The sequence below is a fragment of the Arvicola amphibius genome, chromosome 12 (assembly GCF_903992535.2).
Source record: "Arvicola amphibius chromosome 12, mArvAmp1.2, whole genome shotgun sequence".
Classification (NCBI taxonomy): Eukaryota; Metazoa; Chordata; class Mammalia; order Rodentia; family Cricetidae; genus Arvicola; species Arvicola amphibius.
Window position 1 is genome coordinate 31,669,858 of NC_052058.2, and position 21,746 is coordinate 31,691,603.

Genomic DNA, 21,746 nt, shown 5'->3' on the forward strand with positions numbered 1-21,746 from the left:
TCTCCGGAGATTGGACCCAGTGTCTCATGTAATGTGCCAAGCACACACTCCTCTGCAGAGCAACACCTTCGGTACTGCTATTTTTGTTCATAATGGGACGATAATATTCCCAGACTGTAAAAATGACATTGTTAGAAAGCCATTTGCATTCTACTGTTCACTGCCGTTATATTTAGTTATTGAAACAGAGGGAAAGTAAGCTATTTTTGGGATAAAGTTTCTCCTGTATGTTAGTTCCTTAAATTATTTTTTTTTATTTGAACGAAAGTAAAATTGTTTTTTACTTAATTAAATAACATGTTGTAAATTAATGTTAGCTAGCAAGAGTTTTATGTGAAATTATAATTGAGCAATTTCAAAACTATGCATTACAGAATCAATTTGATACATCGTAAATTGTCACAGTTTCTGAAAACACTGCCAAGTGGTTAGGGTTAAGAAGTGGGTGAAAGTTCATGACCCAGTGTAAACCGCAAGCAGAGACTAATGGCTGCTCTTCAAGTGTCATAGAGCGTGAGTCTCAGGGCCTTACAGGAACTCTTTATCCCCTTTAGATGAGACTATCTTTCAGAAATAAGAGTTAATGGAGGACATTTCAATTTTAATTATAACTTTTTTGTTTGTTTGTTTGTTTTTTTGTTTCTCGAGACAGGGTTTCTTTGTAGCTTTGCAGCCTGTCCTGTAACTAGCTCTTGTAGACCAGGCTGGCCTTGAACTCACAGAGATCCGTCTGCCTCTGCCCTCCCAAGTGCTGGGATTAAAGGTGTGCGCCGCCACTGCCCAGCTTAATTAAAACTTTTATCCAACTAAGAATACCTCAAGAAAACTTAGTGTTCATTTCACACTTTTAGATTAACTTGAAGAAGAATATGATAATTGAGACATTTTGTTTGTCATAAACACAGGCAGTGAGGAGCAGTATCTATGGTCGGCCAGGTGCTTGTTACGTTGACATTCCTGCAGATCTCGTGATCCTCCAGGAGAATGTGAATTCTATAAAGTAAGAATTATTCAAAATTTTCCTTAATTTTGTGTTATCATACTTACTCTTCGAAGAGAATTTATCTAGCAGTTTGTTAATCTTCAAGTGTCTCAATATTTTTGATGATTTTGTAATTAAACTGAATCCTAGCCAAAAGGCTTGGTTCTCTTCATTTAAATGGTATTACTTAGTAACTGTCTATCGGTTTAATTACTAATCTAATACTTGGAACTTCCTGATTCCTTATTCAAAGTTATTCACCCAGTTAATAACCTCAGATATATATCTCCATTAACGTATGGGTTATTAACATATAGGTTGAATTTCTCTATGTCTCACCAGCTGCTCCCAAATAACCATGATTTAATTTTAATTAAAATTAATTAAAATTATTAATTAAAAATGATAGGTCAATAGCTCAGGCTGATCCTAGCTAACTCTTACATTTAAACTAACCCATGTTTCTTATTTACCCTCTGTCACGTGGCTGTAACTTCTTTCAACATGGCACATTCATCTTGCTTCTCTGTATCTGCTCGAGATGCCTGATTCCACTCATCTTCTTCCCAATGTTCTTAGTTTGGCTTACCCCCTAACCTTATCTTGTTCAGCTATTGGCCAGTCAGTTTCATTATTAAATCAATCACATATATATTCACACATATATTCACACAGTGTAGAGGAATATTCCACATCGACAAGCATTTCACTGTAAGCCAAGAGATCAGATAGAGGATTGGTGAAAGCGTATTAGGATTTAGTATAAAAGGTGTTTGTCTAGCATCCCTATAACTTAAAATGTTCTGAAGTGTGTTTCTGTGATTTGTCCTTCACTTTGATTTCTTAAATAAACCTTGAGTGAAAAGAAGTACAAAGAAGTCACCCTTGATTGTCATTCACCTGATAAATATGCTACCGTAGTCCATCAACCCCCTAAGTGGTATTTCTTTAGTCTTAGGAATAAAATATGCCTTTTCTATTATAACATTTTTAGAGAAATCCAGAAATGTAGAAATCATTCTTTTTAAAAAAGATTTATTTTATTATTGTACCGCTGTCTGGGGACAGCCTCCAGCAGCACAGGGCTTTGGCAGGAGTCCACAAAGTTGGCGAAGCTGATCTTTTCTATCGGAGGGTGTTAGGGAGAAGGCACTCAGGAACTCTGTTGGTGATTTCTGTATTCTCCTCTCTTGTTGTCTCACAGCTTTTATACCCCAGCAGAATCTTCCAGGCAGTGCAAGAGTCAAAACAGTTGTGTTCCATTTCTCAAGTGAATGATTATTGGTAAAAACATGTTTTTAATCTCCCTCATATGATTAAACATTTTATATATTACAGGTAAAAAACAAATTATCCCAAGAAACCACATGCATTCATACCCAAACAACTTGTAGATTAACCACGTGGCAAGCAAGATGTTCTTGTCAGGTCTTTCACTGGCAGGCTGCATTCTGCAGTTACAAAGAGCGGGCCAGTTACTTTATTACTTATCTTGAAAGGAATCTTAAAGAAATAATAAACATAAACTTTGATATTTGAAAAAGAATCAGTCAGCTCTCCTTTAAATCTTTAGGGTACATATCCATTCATTAATAGTTTTTTACATCAGGAGATTGAGGACATAAAGGGGTATAAAGAATGAATCATCACCTTTGGTCATCAACCAAATCTAGCAAGAAAAGTACATCAGCCAATAATAATTGGGTTGCCTTGTTCTTGTTCCCTGACCTTAAAGAGTTTCACATTCAATTATGTTCCTTTCTAAGACTTTAGACTGTCTTCTTGGGTTTTTCACCTCAAAGTTACTTAACAAAAACATCTTAGTCTAACTTTGCTATTTCCACAGTTTTGTTTCAGCTGTGATGCACTCGGAGACCCGTGAACACATCTCCCAACATTTAGGTTAAAATAATTTAAACTAGCCAGACTATTGGGACTCAATTGTTGGTCATTAACTTGAGGTCCAATCCATGCAGCTCCTTAGGTGAGACTCACAGATCTTGGCTGTGAAACATCCTTGTATTTATTTTTATTCATCAAAACTCTGTATAAGGGCCGGGCAGTGGTGGCGCACGCCTTTAATCCCAGCACTCGGGAGGCAGAGGCAGGCGGATCTCTGTGAGTTCGAGACCAGCCTGGTCTACAAGAGCTAGCTCCAGGTCAGGCTCTAAAGCTGCAGAGAAACCCTGTCTCGAAAAACCAAAAAAAAAAAAAAAAAAAAAAAAAAACCTCTGTATAAGCCAATATTATTATTATCAAAGTAGACAGTACAGCTTAGGGAGAGGTCATCTTCTTGACAATCCACAGGTAAAAATGCCCAGTAGAGTGGGATGTTTCCAAGAGATAAACACACTTACAGGCAGTGGGAATCTCCCCACGTCCACCATGCTAGATACCAGAGAAAGGGAGCCGCAGCAAACATGTAAAGGCGTAGAGGAAGCAAAAGACATTCCAGGCCTTGCCTAAAGGAGATTGGCCCATCAGGGGGTTCCCTTCTGCTGAGCTGACACCTGGAACTTCAACTGCAACTTGCTACTCCTCTGGCATGGCCCATGGCATGTCTGTGTGTGTCTGTGTGAGTGCTTGCCCATGTGTGCAGGTATCTGTGGAGGTCAGAAGAAGGTATCAGATCTCCTGGAGCTGAAGTTGCAGGCACTTGTAGGCCACCTGCTGTGGGTGCTGGAAATACACAACAGGTCGTGGAAGATCTACGGCCTGACATTTTTAACATTTAGTTCCTTTCCTTTTTGTCATGCATATTTAACCAACATGTTGAATTTATAGTTAGAAGATTTAAGACTGATTTCACTGTGTAGTCCAGCCTGGTTTCAAAGCCAGTCCGTTTGCCTTCACTTCTCAAGTACTGGGTTTACTAGTGTGCACTACTGTCCTGAGCCTTCATACACATTATATAGGTTACATTCCTCCTGTAGTTTATTTGTTGAACATCCATAACAGTGAACATTCATTGTTTTAAGTGTGTATTTGTGTGTTGAAACAGTGTCTCACTACAGAGCCTTGGCTGGAACTCTCTGTAGATCAGGCTGGCCTCAAACTCAGAGATCCGCCTGCCTCTGCCTCCTGAGTGTTGGGATTAGAGGTGTGAGCCACCACTCTCAGCCTAAAGCATTTACTTGTGTGTGTGCATATGCATGCTTTAGTGGTCAGAGGACAGTTTGATTGGGGTCAGCTGTCTCCTTCCACCAGTCCAGGGACTGAACTGAGTTCTCAGGTCTTTGGACTTGGTGGCAAGTGCCTTTACTTGCTGAGCTATCTCCAAGCCCCTCGCCTCTTTTACAGCATCATTTTTATTTCTAGGTACAAGGAGTGCTGCTTGCCATCTCCAGTTAGCATGGCCGACACCCCTGCTGTGTGTATGGCAGCATCTGTTATTAGAAATGCCAAACGGCCCCTGCTCATCATCGGGAAAGGTAGCACAAGAACTCCTAAGTCACACACTGTGGGAATGTTGACACTGTCTTCGTTGTTTGTTTTTATGTGCTCTGGTGTTTGTAATTGCAGTAAGTGGTCTTTTCATCCATTTTCAAACCACAGAACTCATCTTCAGTGGCCTGGAGACCTCACTTTTACAAAGAATAATTTTATTTCTTGACTTAGAAGTAAATAAGTGGTATGGGAGGTCTTCTGTCCGTGTGTTGCTTTTATTGATTAATGAATAAAGAACTGCTTTGAGCCTGTGTCTGGGAAGAGCAGAACTAGGTGGGGGAAAAGAACTAGGCTGTATGTTGAGAGAAGGAAGGGGCAGAGTCAGAGAGATGCCATGGAGCCACTGCCAGAGTCAGACGTGCTGAGACTTTGCCGGTAAGCCACTGCCACATGGCGATACACATGGAGATGGGTTAAATTAATATGTAAGAGTTAGACAAAAAGGAGGAGCTAGAGCTAATGGGCCAAGCAGTGATTTAAATAATATGGTTTCTGTGTGATTATTTCGAGTCTGAGCTAGCCGGGAACCGACAAGCAATCCCTCCCTCCTACAAATAAGTTTTTTCTATTACAGATATTTCAGAAAAATCTAGAAAAGTTTTAGAAAAAGAGAAATCACTCCATCCAGGGAAATCAGTTTTGGCCTTCAGTATTTTATTTATTTAACTTTTAAAATTAATTAGTTGATTGATTAATTAATTAATTTGGTGTTTTGAGACGGTTTCTCTGTGTAACAGCCCTAACTGTCCTAGAACTAGCTCTGTAGATCAGGCTGGCCTCGAACTCACAGAGGTTCTTCTGCCTTTGCCTCCCAAGTGCTGGGATTAAAGGTGTATACCACCACTGCCCAGCCAATATTTTATTTTTTATGTCTATTTTACATACTGTGATAATGCCATATAGACATTTTTAAATTTGATAAGCTATTTATAATAACTATTTTTCTTAAAATTATTTCCTAAACACAATTTTAATATTGAATTGTATACATTGACACTTGTTGTCAAATGTTTGTTTGTTTATAGTAGCTGTGGTAAACATTTTTATGAAAAGTTTTTCCATAGTTAGGATTTATGGTAGCACTCCAAAAAGAGAATTAACTAAATTAAAAAGTATGGGTATCTGAAAGACTTTTGGAACTGATAAATTGCTTACTTCTTAGGTATCACAGAAACAATTTATATTCCTGTTAGCAATTTATTATTATTGTTTTTTCTTTTTTATTTTGTAGATTGATCATTTATTTATTTATTTATTTATTTGTTTTGGTTTTTCAAGATAGGGTTTATCTGTCTAGCTTTGGACCCTATCCTGGCACTTGCTCTGTAGACCAGGCTGGCCTCAAACTCATAGAGCTCTGCCTGCCTCTGCCTCCCAAGTGCTGGGATTAAACAAGTGCACTTTACCATTTTTTTTAATTCTATGTATGGTATATGTGTGTACATTTTCATGCATGTGCATATGTGGATACCAAAAGTCTTTCTGTAGCTGTCCACAGGGTCTTTTACTGAATCCAAAACTCACTGATTTGGCTAGAGTATCTGGCCAGTGATTCCTGCGATCCACCTGTCTGTATTCCTTCAGTGCTAGGGTTACAGATGTGCACCACCACGTCTAGATCCAGACTCTCCAGTGCTAGGGTTACAGATGTGCACCACCACATCTGGATCCAGACTCTCCAGTGCTAGGGTTACAGGTGTGCACCACCACATCTAGATCCAGACTCTCCAGTGCTAGGGTTACAGATGTGCACCACCACATCTGGATCCAGATTCTCCAGTGCTAGGGTTACAGATGTGCACCACCACGTCAGGATCCAGATTCTCCAGTGCTAGGGTTACAAATGTGCACCACCAGGTCTGGATCCAGACTCGGGTCCTCATGCTTACACTGCAGGCATCTATCTACTGAGCTACACCCTCACTGTTATATGTGCACTCTTATGCTGTGTGCTCTGGGAAGGTAAGATGGAGTTGTAAGAAAGGGAGTATTTTATGGGTGTTATGAAAAAAGGATCTAGAGGATATTACATTCACAGCTGTACCATTAAGAAACAGTCGTTCCCCAAGTAGACAAGGGGAACAAAGGCGTCTAAGAAGCAAGGCCTGAGTATACAAGACACCCAGACAAGAAAAAGAGTAAGAAAACTTTTTGGCTGAACTAAAAGCATATGCATAATAATTCTAAGATGACCTTTTAATGCAGAACATGATACTGAATATGAATGTAACTATACTATTTAGTAGAATTCTATAGAGAAATGGATAATATGCTATTAGCTCCAAAGATTATAAAATTAAAGCTGGGTGGTGGTAGCACATGCCTTTAATCTCAGCACTCAAGAGGCAGAGGCAAGAGGATCTCTGTGAGTTTGAGGCCATCCTGCTCTACAAAGCAAGTTCCAGAACAGCCAGGACTGTTACAGAGAGAAATCCTATCTTGAAAAACAAAAACAAAACACTCTCTCTCTCTCTCTCTCTCTCTCTCTCTCTCTCTCTCTCTCTCTCTCTCTCTCTCTCTCTCTCTCTCTCAGTGTGTGTGTGTGTGTGTGTAATTAAATAAAATAATAGCAGTCATGATGACTTCAGAAATGAAATTATTCCTGTATGTCGAAACAGTAGTTTTCAGTGTCATTGAGGGCATGTTTTATTCTGCAGCACACAGTTGTAAAAACAGATATGTGCTCACTTAGGCTGGTTCTGTTACAGCCACAGCATTACAGTATACTGCAGAGGAGGCTTGCAGATAATAGAGGGCAAAGGTCTTCTCTGTCCATTTACATTCAGGGAATTGTGGGTAGTAGTTTAGTAGACCCTGAGCATAAAGCAGCAAGGTGAGAGCAGCAGGAGATACAAGTTTTTGTTTAGAGGCAGTTCTTCAGAATATTCATCACAGTTCATTTTGCTGTAAAGCTGATGTTTATGCAGTAGAGGATCACATGATTCGTTGAGGTTCCCAGTGTGCAGTGTGACTGATCATACAGTGATTTGCATTTCTTGTAGGTGCCGCTTATTCCCATGCAGAGGACAGTCTCCGGAAGCTGGTGGAGCAGTGCAATTTGCCGTTTCTGCCCACCCCTATGGGGAAGGGTGTTGTCCCTGACAATCATCCAAACTGTGTAGGTGCAGCCAGATCCAGGTGTGTGGCATTCCATGCTCTTTGTTTCTTTTTTGTTTGTTTGTTTTTAAGACAAGTTTTCTCTTTGTAGTTCTGGTTGTCCTGGAACTTACTCTGTAGACCAGGCTGGTCTCAAACCCAGAGAGATCCTCTTGCCTCTGTCTCCTGAGTGCTGGGATTAAAGGAGTGTGCTATCACTGCCTGGTAGTTGTTTGGACTCTTCTCCAATTTCCATTTTTTTCTATATCTGTAAAAATTCTTCAGTTGGAATCACACTAGTATAATATCTGCCTTCTGCTACCTACAGAGTGATGTGCTTACAGTACTGTCGGTAGAATCTTTGGAATTTTCACAAAGCAAAAGACCCAAATTTAGATGTTGAAGTCACTGAAAATTTGTGAAAGCACAACCTGGTCTCGATTATTTGCATATCAGGTGAAAATGCATGTAGTAGATTTTCGAAAGCAGTTCCAGACTGAAGGTGTAGCTCAACTGCGAGAGTCCTTATCTAGCAGGCAAGAAGTCCTGCGTTGTATAAGCTGGGCATGGTGGCACATGTCTTTAATCCCGTTCCCAAGGAGAATCTGCTTCTGGAAATCAGTGTGAAGAATGCATTGAGATGCAAACATAGGGTCTGGGAGCTGGAGTGACTCACTAAGGTGCTTGACTAGCATGCTTGAGGCCCTGGTTTCAGCCCCAGAAACACCTGCACACCAAAAGCTCCCCAGGCATAGTGGCGCTTGCCTGTAACCTCAACATTTGGAGGCCGAGGGAAGAGGACCACAAGTTTAAGGCCAACTTTAGTTTAAAAAGCAATATCCCATCTTCAAAACAAAACAAAATGGCAGATTATGTTTTTCTATGTGTTGGGGGGCAGAGTGCATACATGCAGGTGTGGATGCCAAGGATTTCTTAGGTTTCTTCTCAGTCACATTTCCCCTTAGTTTTGAGAGAGGGTCTATAACTGAGCCTGAAGCTTGCCAGTTTGGCTAGGCACCTGGCTTGCTCCTGTCCCCATCCCCAGCGCTCAGGTGTCACCCTCTGTGTGGGCGCCAAAGGTCTGGATCAGGTTCTCACGCTGGCGCAGCAAGCATTTTGCCCACTGAGCCATCTTCCCAACCTTTCAAAACTCAATTACAAAGATCAGATTTACTCCGGAAGCTCCAAATTATCTAGACTTCAAAAATATTTTAGGAAAATCATTAGTTTGTTTGCTGTTGTTGTTAATTTTTTTTTTAAAAAACAGGGCTTTGCAGTTTGCTGATGTGATTGTGTTATTTGGTGCAAGACTGAACTGGATATTACATTTTGGATTGCCTCCAAGATACCAGGCAGATGTGAAGTTTATTCAGGTACTGGGATGGGGGCGGGGGATGACTCTGGTCAGCTCTGCGCTTCTTTGTTCACCCTCTTTTGTAAAGAACCTTTTCTCTTACAGAAATAGATTTTACAAATTATCAGATGTAATTACAGGTACCAAAGTCAGCTGCCTTTTCAAGCCTACAAAGCATCTTGTGCTAATTTTAAGGAGAAAAGCTTTCAAAGTCGAGTCTGAAACTATTTGAAAAGCATAATTTGCCTCTTTCTTGCAGCTGGAGTGTATTTAAAGACAAAGAGAGGCTTAAGTAGGATGATAGACTGGAGGGACACCCTCGGCCTTGTAAGGAGGTGAATTGTCCCTTTAGATGCCAAAACTGCCTCTGGAAACCTCTAGATGACTCTGCCTTGAACTCACCTGCCCCTAAACTGAATGTCTGGAAAGTACTCCAACCTCTCCTGGTGCCTGCTGAGGTCAGCAGAGGGCGCCACATACCCAGGAACTGGAGCCAGTGCTGGGACTCCAACTGAGGTCCTCTAGAAGAGCCACCAGGGGTCTTAACTTCTCTGTCCTTCTTAAAGTTTTGTTGTTGTTGTTGTTGTTGTTGTTGTTTTTATTTGGCTGGGTTTTTTTTGTTTTGTTTTGTTTTTTGTTTTTTGTTTTTGAAACAAGAGTTTCTCTGTTTAGTCCTGACTGTCCTGGAACTCACTCTGTAGACCAGGCTGGCTTCATACTCAGAGATCCACCTGCCTTTGCCTTCCAAGTGCTGGGGTTAAAGGCATGCACCCCACCACTGGCACAATAGCCTTTCTTAAAGGTTTTTAAGAGCTGGCTGCTCTTCCAGAGGTTCAGGGTTCAATTCCCAGCACTCACATGGCAGCACACAACCATTTGTAACTCTGCTCAAGAGTATTTAATGCTCTCTTCTCTCTTCTTTGGGCACCAGGCACACATGTGATACAGACATACATACAGACAAAACACTCATACACAGAAAATAAAAAATAATTTCTCAATTTGTTCAAAACAAAAAAGACCAAACATAGCTTGTTCTTCAGGTTTTTCTCTTTTTTAGATTGATATCTGTGCAGAAGAATTGGGGAATAATGTAAGGCCTTCTGTGACTTTGCTAGGAGACATAAATGCTGTTTCTAAGCAGGTAATTCCTTTCTCTGGATTTTAATTCCTGTGGACTGTTCTCTGTGGACAGTCAATTCTGGATAATGTTAGTCTTGATTGGCTTGGTGGCAAGTTCATGATGGGGAACTAACTTTAACTGTAAGTTTGGAACTTGGTAAATTCATCTCATTGTACACTGTTCATATTTGTGGAAGTTAAGCATTTAGAACACTAATTTGATGTCATGAAAATTTAAGGTTATTCAAACTAGAATTCAGTAGGTAGAATTCGGCTTTCTGAGAAATTACAATACAGCATTAGTTTAACTTAACTTACACAGTGGGAATATAACAGTATATTTTTAGGTACTAAAGGAATTTTTACTCTTTAAACTATAATCAAGGACTTGTCTGACTTCCTATTTATATGTAATCTATACATTTCATTGTGGCCGGAGGTAAAATATGGTCACATTTATCACTCGATTTTGTATGATATTCGTTATCTTGATGCAGTCCATGCCACATGTGCAGTCATTCTGCAGCATTTGGTCTGTGCGTGTGGCTCCCCTGCCACCCACTGGTCTGCCGTCAGTTGCTCTGCAGGCAGAGAAGCAAGTGTGAGCAATGTGAAGGGCAGAGCAGTGGGCCATTGCCTACTTTAAGGAAGTTTGTTTGTTTGTTTGTTTGTTTTTAGCTTTTGGAACAGTTTGATAAAACCCCATGGCAGCACCCCGTAGACAGCAAATGGTGGGAGACTCTGAGGGAAAAAATGAAGACCAATGAAGCTGTATCCAAGGTAATGTGGGACCAGTTGTGTCTCAGCATCCCTTCAGGTCCATGAGTTGTGTCTCAGCATCCCTTCAGGTCCATGAGTTGTGTTTCAGCATCCCTTCAGGTCGATGAGTTGCTTTGGCCTCTCGTAATGGGGCATAGGCAGTCCTAGGAAGTACTGCATTGTGTAAGCTTGGGGATCAAAAAGGGTGCTGCTGGGGCACAGCTCTCCAAAGGTCCACAAACCAGAAGGTCAGAGAAGAGCCTAATGGAAAATGGTAGTGGAGCCTGGCATGGCGGCGCACGCCTTGAATCCCGGCACTGGGGAGGCAGAGGCAGGCGGATCTCAGAGTCCATAGCCAGCTGTCTATAGAGAAACCCTGTGTGTGTGTGTGGGGGGGTGGATAGTAAAGTTTCACCCATGTAAATAGTTAAGAAAAAGCATATGCATGCCCATGTGCATGCTTTTACTTTACCTTGAAAGGGCCTCAAGCTCCTTGCATAATTGAGCATCCAAAGGGTATGGTTCTTGAGTCACTGAGCTGGCAGAAGGAGAGCAATCTGGCCCTGGAAAGCTGTCAGTTTGATTTTGGTGCATAATATCATAATTAAATCCTATGACATTTAAGGATTGATGCAAGAATGCCCCTTAAGTCCTAAGGGCATGTTAGGACTTGGTTATCTGCCCTTAAGATATCTTTCCTTCAAGGCACGTGATTGTTCAGTCCACCCCTTCCACACACACTGCCATTTATCTTTCATGTCACTGCCGGAAACTCTTGTGGCTTTCACATCTGCCCTTGTGGCTTTGCCTCATAGTGAAGGTTTGGAGACTGTCTTGAATTTTGAGGTCACCACTAATCCTTCCCAGCGAGTATTACAGTGGGTCTCCAGCACTGTTGCTGTTTTCTAGTCAAAGTCATTGTAAATACAGCACTTTCTCTTTGATTGTCAGATGTGGTGGTAGGTGTATTCGGGTGTGTCTTGGTTCAGCTGGGTGCAGTATTCAGTATACATTAGGGTTTCTTCTTTTTAAGTTATTGATTTCATTTTGTGTGAGCTTGCATGTATGTGTACCATGTGTGTCTAGAACCCTTGGAGGTGAGCTGGAACTGGTTATGGATAGTTGTGAACTACCGTGTATGCGCAGGAGCCCAACCTGGGTCTTCCATAAGAGCAACAAATGCCCTTGACCACTGAGCAGTCTCTCCAGCCCGCCCTAGGATTTCCTCCTGATAGAATGATACATTTGCAAATCTGCAATTCGAGTTAGGCACTTGTGTTTCCTAATGTATCTGTCATCATAGAGTTAGTTTGTACTTTGAACCAAACGTCCTAGCAGAACTGATGTGGCTGACTCCACCGTGCAGGGGAGTCTTAGTCAGTGACTGTTTCTACTGCTAAGAACCAGTCGAAGTTCTAGTTTCTCCGTTGTTGTAAGTACTGCGTCTTCCCTAGGAGCCCCTTAGGGTTTGCTCCTTTGTCAGCGCTAGGGGCGTGGGGCACAGAGCAGGGTAGCACCGGTGAGGCTGGAGTGGGGGGACAGGACTGTTAACTGATGAAACACCAGTGGCTCCTCTCAGCACTCGTGGCCATGAGGCTGTCTGAAGACCTTGCTGCAGCTCTGTCAGTCAGGGACTTTTTAAATAGGAGTGTAACATAGCTCCTCTACGCTGTGAGAGAAGAACCAGATTTTCAGATCATCTTCTGTAATCCTAACTTGTAGTTTTAAATTTAGGACCATACTTCAGATAAAACTGTTCTGAAAAATAGTTAAGACAATTTTTTCTAAGAGTGCACAGGTATGACCATTCTGCTTGTTTAGCCCAGTGTTGCTCAGCCCTCTTTACTATAAGACTTCTCCAGGTGTTTAATAGGTAAGGTTCATCCACTCACCAGGTCGAGGGGATTCCCCAGCTTATGTATTGTGTCCCAAACTGGGACTGTAGCGTACATTGTTCTTAGCATGATTCTGGATTGTTTGCAGTCAAAGAGTAGCCAGTGTACAGCCGTTTGGGAATCTTGTAGCTGACTGGTGGTATTGAACTGTTCCAAAATGACTTTGGTCATAACATACTGACACTGTTATTATCATTATGTCCCGGTGTAACTTAGTGTATACCTACCTCTGTTTCTAGGAATTAGCTTCCAAAAGATCCCTCCCTATGAATTATTACACAGTATTCTACCACGTTCAAGAACAGTTACCCAGAGACTGTTTTATAGTAAGTGAGGGAGCTAATACTATGGACATCGGCCGTACCGTGCTTCAGAACTTCCTTCCTCGCCACAGGTAAGACTCCAAGAAAAAAAATGACAGTGTGTTTAATTTGAAACCACAGTAATACTGACCAAGAAAAATATTTTAGAATTGTACATGCCAGGACCAGGCTGGCGTCAAACCCAAGAAAGATCCACCTGCCTCTGCTTCCTGAGTGCTGGGATTAAAGGTGTGCACCTCCACTGCTCAGCTCAGGTGTACACTTAGGTGAAATTTTATAGTTTTATAGTTTTTGTGGTTCATAATTCTTGGTATAATGTGATGGTTTGTATACTCAGGTTGTTTTTTGTTTGTTTGTTTGTTTGTTTTTTCGAGACAGGGTTTCTCTGTGGCTTTGGAGCCTGTCCTGGAACTAGCTCTGTAGACTAGGCTGGTCTCGAACTCACAGAGATCCGCCTGCCTCTGCCTCCTGAGTGCTGGGATTAAAGGTGTGCGCTACCACTGCCTGGCCCATGTACTCAGTTTTTTACATTCATCCAAGCAATAATGCGTGGCATTTTCCTTTCATGCCGCTTATCCTTGACAATTCGCTTCCTTATATTCCAAAAATTTAATATTAAAGAAAAATGTCTATTTCTTAACTTTTTTCCATAAACCATATAAATATAGATTGAAAGGTTTGTGCCACTTCCACCCTGCATGACATGCGCAAGAGAGTTTGATTTTAGCTTTGTTCTCAACAGGCTTGATGCTGGCACCTTTGGAACAATGGGAGTCGGTTTGGGATTTGCTATTGCAGCTGCTCTGGTGGCTAAAGATAGAAGTCCCGGGCAGCGGGTCATCTGTGTGGAAGGCGACAGTGCCTTTGGGTTTTCTGGCATGGAAGTAGAAACCATCTGCAGGTAAACAGAGCCCTAAATCATAGCATTTCATTCTCATAATATGAAAACGTGCAATACTCACCTGCTTCACAACAGGAGGCTTGGACAGCATCGTGTTTTGAGGTTCCTGGTTATAAACTTTCATGGAGAGACTCCCACTGCGTCAGCGTGAGGACTCTCCCGACCTCTTACCCCAGCTGTATTCAAACTATAATAAGACTGTTCTACTAGGGTAGTAGGTTTTTTGTGAAACATGTTTTGGGACTTTCAATACTTTGGTATAAAAAACTATCAAGATCAAACCAGGTTTGGCAATGCACTCACTAATCCCAGCATTTGGGAATAGAGAGGACAGTGTAAGCAGAAGGATCTGGAGGTCAAGGTTATCCTCAGCTGCACAGCAAGTTCAGGGTCAACCTGGGCTACAGGAGTGGCTTTTCCTTTCGCACTGCTTCTTCTATAAACTATATAATCTCACCTAAGAGTACACTTGAGATAGGTGGTGGTGGTGCACACCTTTAATCCCAGCACTCAGGGGGCAGAGGCAGGTGGATCTCTCTTGAGTTTGAGGCCAACCTGGTCTACAGAGTAAGTTCCAGGACAACTAGGGCTATACAGAGAGACCTTTTTTCAAAAAACCAAAACAAAACAAAATAAAAAAACTAAAAACAAAACAACAACAAAACAAAGAGAAAAGAATATACTTCTGTGGGGCTGGAGATGGCTCAGAGATTAGGAGCACTTGTTGCTCTTACAGAAGTCCTAAGTTTGATTCCTAATACCCACAACAGAGGCTTACAACTTCCTGTAACTCCAGTTCCAGGGGACCCAAAAGCCCTCTTCTGACCTCTGACCTCTGAGGGTACCAGGCAGGCAGGCAGGCAGGCACGCACGCACGCATGCACACACACACACACACACACACACACACACACGTAAGCAAAATACACACATACATAAACTAAATAAATCTAAAGAAAATTTAAAAATACACTAATGAAAAACATTATTATATACTAGACATGTTCAATTCTCAAATGTTTTTCATAGTCAGCATTATTGCAGTTTAGGGGAAAGCATGGCCTATTAGAGGTCTATACTGAAAATCCACATATGCCGAAAAGATGATGTGTGAAAAGAGTTGAGTCTTTTAGAGGGTGGCAATTCCTTTCCAGCGCAGAGAGCAGATGGCTTCCACAGTCATGGCACTTAGTAGTGTCGTTACCATAAGCCCTCGGGGAAAATACGATGAAGCATTAATCTAATTAATTTTAATCAATAAAAAACTGGGAGTCAAATGTTAGGGTAAGAACTTGAAAGATCAAGAACAGGGAGCAACTACCAGTTGCTTTCACCTCTTCAGTTCCTCTGCCCGAAAGGGCCGAGGTCTTCTCTCTGCCCCACCTTTCTACTTCCCGTCTTCTCTCTGCAGTCCTTCAAACCTCTGTGGTAAATTTTGGTCAGCTAGTGGCTGGTGCCAAGCAAACTTTATTTGTCTGTAGAAGGAGCGGCGGGGCTGCGTCCCGCCACCCAGCCGCCGGCTAGTTTTACACCCGAAATAATTACACGGAAACTGTATTCTTTTAAAACACTGCCTGGCCCATAGTTTCAGCCTCTTATCTGTAGCTTCTTATTGGTTGATTCTCACATCTTCCTTTAACCCATATTTAGTAATTTATATAGCACCACGAGGTGTGGCTTACCAGGAGAGATCTTAACCTGCATCCATCTTGGAGAGGAGCATGGCGACTGCCTGAAGCGTCTCCCCAACTCTCCCAGAATTCAGTTCTGTCTATTCCGCCTACCTAATTTTCTGTTCTCTTAAAGGGCCAAGGCAGTATCTTTATTAAAGTAACACATAGACATTCCTCCATCATTTGTCAGAACACAATCAAAATATCATACAACAATGTATAAAAGCAAACCAACATTCTTTTTCAGCCTTTTTAGGCTTTTCATCTTTGCTGCACTGTTTGAGACATTTGGACGCTTGTCTTCTGTACCGATCATGCCGTGCTGGTTTTCATTAGAATGCAGATTGGGTGTTAGTTGCCGGTGTGTCTTTCACAACATCCAGCATGAGCTGGTTGTCATTGGCACTTTCAGCAATGTAATGGGACTTTTCAGACAGTGTTCCTAGGAACCATGTAGAAATAGGCCTAGGAAGGCGGGGGATGGGGAAGGTGTTTTTCTTGTAGCTGCCTGGAAAAGTTTAGTTATTTAAGATCCATACCTAAGCAGACTATCAGCCTTGAGTACATCCTACAGCTGCAATGTTTCTATCAATGGTTTATATTTTTTATTAGGATAATTAATGCTTGGTTTTCCCTATTGAAAAAAATTTATTGAAATTGTCTACTTTTAAGTAAAAATTTCAGTTTTAAGAAAAAGAAATTGCTTTAGAAAGAATGATCTCTTCATAGTTTCTTTCACTTTTAGGTACAACTTGCCAATTATAGTCTTGGTAGTAAACAATAATGGGATCTACCAAGGCGTTGATGCAGACACTTGGGGGAAAATGTCAAATTTTCAAGAAGCTGCCGCAATGTGAGTAACTCACAGCAAATGCACAGTTAGGTTGTGTCATGTGTTTAGTCTGTCTTTTAAAAGTTTGCTGTATTGGAATGTGCCTATATGCTATGAACCCGGTTAGTTTGTCAGCCTTTTTAAAGTGGCAGAAGCCACTTCTTTTTGGATCTTTTCTGTACAGCTGTCTATGATTGTTTACAATCAGGGACACTGAAGATTCAGGTCAAGATTTGTGATGTCTACCCTAGGGTAATAGCAGTGCTGGTATTTACACCAGGGAGGACTGTTAATGCTGTATTAGTCAAGGTTCTCTCAAGGAACAGAACTCATAAATGTAGATGTGAATCTGCATATATTAAAAAGGAATGTATTAGAGTGGTTCACAGACTGTGGTCTGGCCACCCAACCATGGCTGCTTTCCAATGGATGGCCAAGAGTCCAGTAGCTGTTTAGTCCACAAATCTGATGTCTTAGCTTATCTGTAGTATTCATTGGAACCCTGAGAAAGTAGTCTCTAACACCAGTGAAGGAACGCCTGGCAGCAGAATAGAGGAACATGCCACCAAAGCACACCTATCAATCAGAAGGTAGATACAAGAAGATCAGCAGTTCAAGGACATCCTTGACTATACAGCAAGTCTAGATCAGTTTGAGTTACATAAAACCCTGTCTCATTAAAAGAAAAAATCAGTACCCTTTCCTCTTTGACTGAGAAGTTGTTGACAGTTGGTAAAACCTCTCTGGCTTCCTTGGGCACTGCACACATGTGGTAGGTACATAGACGTACATGCCAGCAAAACACCCATACATATAAAATAAAAATATTTTTGTTGCTAGGCATGGTGGCATGCACAACAAGCCCAGCACTTGACAAGCAGAGGGAGGCAGATCTCTGAGTTTGAGATCAGGCCTGCCTGGTCAGCAAAGTGAGTTCTGGGACATCCAGGACTACACAGAGAAACCCTGTCTCAAAAGTAAATAAATAAATAAATAAATAAGTCTTAAAAATTCAATTTCTCAGTTTAGTTACATTTCAGTTACCCATAGTAACAGGCAGTGATGTGACCACCATACTGTATGTAAAATTTTTTTATCATTATAGAAAGTTCTACTGGCCATTGCTATATAAACAATAAGTGTGTAGTGACGCACACTTGTAGTTCTCACTCGTCCGTCTGGAGGCGGGAAGAGGAGATCATTGAGCTGATGAACAAGACATATCAAGACTCCGCCATACACAAAACAGACTCAGTGGAAAATAGGGGAAAACTGTAATTCAAGCCCTTGGGAGGCTGAGGCAAGAGGATTTAGTGTGAGGTAGCCAGCATGGGCTACACTGAGTTCCAGACCAGACTCTGCCACACAGCAAGGTCCTGTCTCAAAACAAGCAAAAATAAAGAGGAAGTTGCGGTTTTATGTACTGGCATCTCAGCGCTGATGGCGCTGCCTCTGTACCATGCCCTCTGCTGGTTCTGTGCGGTGATCAGCCAGCTGTACCAGAGGACAAGTGACGTGGGCCAGACTGCTCTGCTCTGTAACATTGCCAGTTAGCACCTTGATACCTACATGACCACACACATCACAGCCTGCACCAGGCAACTTTCTACGTGCTTTGAGAAGTGCATATTTACCTGAATCACATTGAACTATTGAAAATTCAGTATCAACAAGAACCAAAGATGGGAATCTTCAAAAAGTTGAGATAGTTGATGGCTTCAAAGTTGAAGACTTCAGATTGAAGGGTATATTCCACATCCAACAATTAGAATGCAGCTGACAGGTTAAAATGCTGTCAAAGGGATTATTGGGTATCTTTGTTAGGCTTGGATCCAATGCTTAACTGATTGCTTTTTGTTTTTGTTTAGTTTGTTGTTTTTGTTGTTGTTGTTTTGCTCTAAAGGGAAAAAGAACTAGGCTTTAAAAAAGTCCATCAGAGGCATGGTGACACACGCCTTTAATCCCAATACTCAGGAGGCAGCAATGGGCAGATCTCTTGAGAGTTTAGGACAGTCTGGTTTATACAACAAATTCCAGGCCAGTCAAGGTTATATAGATTCTGTATCAAAAGCAAATGAACAAAGGAGGTTTTTTTTAAAAAGCCAAAAAACAAAAAAACAAAACAAAACCTAACCCAAAACCCTACAACAGCCAGCCAGTAGCCTACCAGTTATAAGTGCATTAACTCTTAAGGATGCTGCCACTGGTAGAGAAAGCTGCAGGTTCTTCTAGCAATGAAGGCCTGGAGTTTGGCTAGCTCACCAAGGGGGCATGGAAATATGAGATGGGATAAAGGAGGAACAAGGAATCACATGTGTTCTGCATATTGCTGTTATAAAGAGCTGTTCTGGAAAGAAGTATGCCCGTGGGTCAGCTTATGTTTTTCACAGATAATTTGGGGACATTACTTTTTCTAGAAGCTGAAAGATTTAAATTTTATTGACTTATAACTTGCTTTTCAGTGTCCCTCCGATGTGTCTCTTGCCAAACTCGCATTACGAGCAGGTCATGTCTGCATTTGGAGGCAAAGGGTACTTTGTACAAACACCAGAAGAACTGCAAAACTCTCTGAGGCAGGCACTGGAAGACACAAGCAAACCCTGTCTTATCAACATCATGATTGAACCACAGAGCACACGGAAGGCCCAGGCAAGTTCAGCTACTGAGCAGAAAGCAAGAAACACATGTTCTCTTCTGATTCCTCCCCGAGAGGCATACTCTCTGGGATCCAGAGGACCTTTTAAGTTTCTTTCTGAATTTGGAAGTTTCATTTGCTTGTTCAACATGTATTTGTTGAGATATTGTTATGTGTGCTTGTTGGAGTAACAAGTAAGCAAAGCATGACAGAGCAAGGACATGACGGGAAGGAATCAGCTTGTTGTTCTCAGCAAGTCTAAGTGAAGAAATACATTGGTGCTATAGGCAAAGCTCATTGGAGGTAGTGCTTAAGCTGAGATCAGAATGAGTTAGCAAAGAGGAGATGGAAAGACAGGGGCTCTATGTCAAGAGGAGCAGGCTCAGATTTTCTCTTCTGAAGAAAATGCAGTGAGCATAGCATAGATGACCCTGTAATCGTGGATCTGCGTGGTCGCATTCTGCTCAGTTATGTGACCTCTGGCACATAGTGACGCATAGCTAGTGTCCCTCTCTTGGTTCTCAGATAAAGATCTGCTGCCAGTCTCTTTCTTCTTTGTGTAAGATGGGGCAAAATGGTCAGATACCTGAACAATCAATAAAATACACAGCAACTAGCTTGGAAACTGTCAGATATATCGAATTCTGCTGAAATTCTGTTTGTGTGAAAATAGACATCAGAGACTTGAGAATTTTTACCTTCGAGCTGAGAGAAAGGATTCCAAGAACAGAGCCTGCTGGCTAGGCAGATGAACACACATAGGTTAAGCTGGGGAAGCAGGCAGGTGGCATTGGCAGGAATCTTTCTAATTCTTTTAAGGATCTGCTTTAAATCTGTTCTGCAGTTTTCCTCTGAACATCATTTGGGTATGTCTGGAGAAGTATAAATTATCATCCCCATTAGTAATTCTGTAGGATTATTTTTATATTAAACACTTTAATATATTTTTAACCTTCATTCCAGTAGAATCCTGACATATTTTCATTTCCAAGCATTTTTCTTTTAATTGAAGGTTTGTCTATATCACCATTTGTCATTGATTCACAATGCAGGCTGGCTGCATCCCGCTTTGCGTAGGAATCTCTCTCTGTGGCAGTGGTTCTCAACCTTCCTAATGTTGCGACCCTTTAATCCAGTTTCTCACATTGTACTGACCCCCAACCATGCATTTTTTATTGCTACTTCATAACTGTAATTTTGCTACTGATATGTATCATAATGTTAATATTTTTGGAGGAAGAGGTTTGCCAAAGGAGCCGCGACCCACAGGTTAGGACAACTAACTGCTCTGTGGTAACCTGTGTCTTGGCCAAGTGGGGAGGACACTGCCAAAAGCTCCATAGTTCTTCCTGTTTGTGCATATCAGGCCTGAGATCGTGGTCTGGCCCCTTCTCTGCCAAGTAAATGTCTGTTTCTTTTTAACTGCTCTTCTGTCTTCTGATCACGGTTAGTGGAAGAAGACTCGGAAAAAGTAAGTTTCCTAGGCTGCTTTGTGTAAGACAGCTGGTGTCACTAATTAATTTTTAGCTCCTTTGACTAGACCAAACACAGACCTTAGTTTACCATGATTGTCTGTTCTACGTCATAAAGCAATTACAGTGAGTCAAATACGGGTATTTCTTCTGACTGGATGTTGTCCTTTTTTGTCTTCCTTTAGGACTTTCACTGGCTGACCCGTTCTAATATGTGAATAAACTGTTGATGGTTTTGAGGAACTTTCTCTTTCCAGCAAGGTAGAATTTACTTTCCATAGCAAAAACATTTAAAATTATGTTTTATTAAAGAAATTGATTAAAAACAGGAAAGGCTTCCATTATTTGTTATGATTGTGGATCTTAAACAGTCCCAAAGGCTTATATGCCAAAGACATGGTGAGCAGCTTGTGGCACTGCTGGAGGATGGTCGAGCCTTCAGGACGTAGTGGAAAGAGGTCACTGAAGATTAGGACCCGGACATGCATGCCACCAGAAGCAAGTCCTCTCATGACCTCCCTGTCATGATGGACCCCAGGTCCAAAGCAAAAGAGCCGACTGACCACAGACCGAAACCTTCCCAGCTGAGCCAGGAGCTGGAGACAACTCAGCATTTAAGAGTACAAATTACTCCTGCAGTAGAAGTGAGTTCGGTTCCCAGCCACATTGGGCAGCTCACATTCACCTGTAATTGCAATTCCAGGGACTCCAGCTTCTGTGGGCACCTACCCTCATGCACACATTCACACGTGGATCCACATGTACGCATAATTAAAAATAAAATAAAGCTTAAAAAACTATGAATCAAAATAGATATTTCTTCTTTTTAGATGGATTTTCTCAGGTACTTTTGTTAAGGAATAGAAGTTGACTAACAGTATTCTACCACATAAATAATCAAATAACAGCACTGTGTCTAACGTCCAAGTTACTCATCAGTTTCCTTTTATGTAAACCTGTTTCCCAAGTTAAAATTTTACCTTTTAAAAACTCCTTCTGGCCAAACAATGGTGGTGCATGCCTTTACTCCCAGCACTCGGGAGGCAGAGACAGGCGGATCTCTGTGAGTTGGAGGTCAACCTAGTCTATAGAGTGAGTTCCAGGACAGCCGGGGCTATTACATAGATAAACCCTGTCATGAAAAAACAATAATAACAAAAGAAAAACAAAATAAACAAAAACTCCAAAGTGTTGTGGAGAAAGAAATGAAAGCTCCAAAAGAGATGTATGTAGAGACACTTTGAGTAAAGTTGTT

At 41.5% G+C, this 21,746-nt stretch overlaps 1 protein-coding gene across 2 annotated transcripts in view; it reads left to right on the top strand.

Moving 5' to 3' along the window:
- The window catches only part of Hacl1 (2-hydroxyacyl-CoA lyase 1), a 34,004-nt gene extending 12,709 nt beyond the window's left edge, over window positions 1–21,295 (top strand). The window contains exons 7-18 of one of the 2 annotated variants that reach the window (XM_038349103.2): window positions 906–1,000; window positions 4,301–4,413; window positions 7,432–7,567; window positions 8,793–8,898; window positions 9,940–10,023; window positions 10,680–10,781; window positions 12,895–13,049; window positions 13,721–13,879; window positions 16,298–16,405; window positions 18,847–19,033; window positions 20,677–20,752; window positions 20,863–21,295. In XM_038349103.2, coding sequence (XP_038205031.1) covers window positions 906–1,000; window positions 4,301–4,413; window positions 7,432–7,567; window positions 8,793–8,898; window positions 9,940–10,023; window positions 10,680–10,781; window positions 12,895–13,049; window positions 13,721–13,879; window positions 16,298–16,405; window positions 18,847–19,033; window positions 20,677–20,709 — 1,278 coding nt within the window. In that variant the 3' untranslated portion in view covers window positions 20,710–20,752; window positions 20,863–21,295. Of the gene's footprint in view, window positions 1–905; window positions 1,001–4,300; window positions 4,414–7,431; window positions 7,568–8,792; window positions 8,899–9,939; window positions 10,024–10,679; window positions 10,782–12,894; window positions 13,050–13,720; window positions 13,880–16,297; window positions 16,406–18,846; window positions 19,034–20,676 lie in introns of both variants that reach the window. The other variant, XM_038349104.2, reaches the window with a different exon arrangement.
- The last annotated feature ends 451 nt before the right edge of the window (window positions 21,296–21,746 follow it).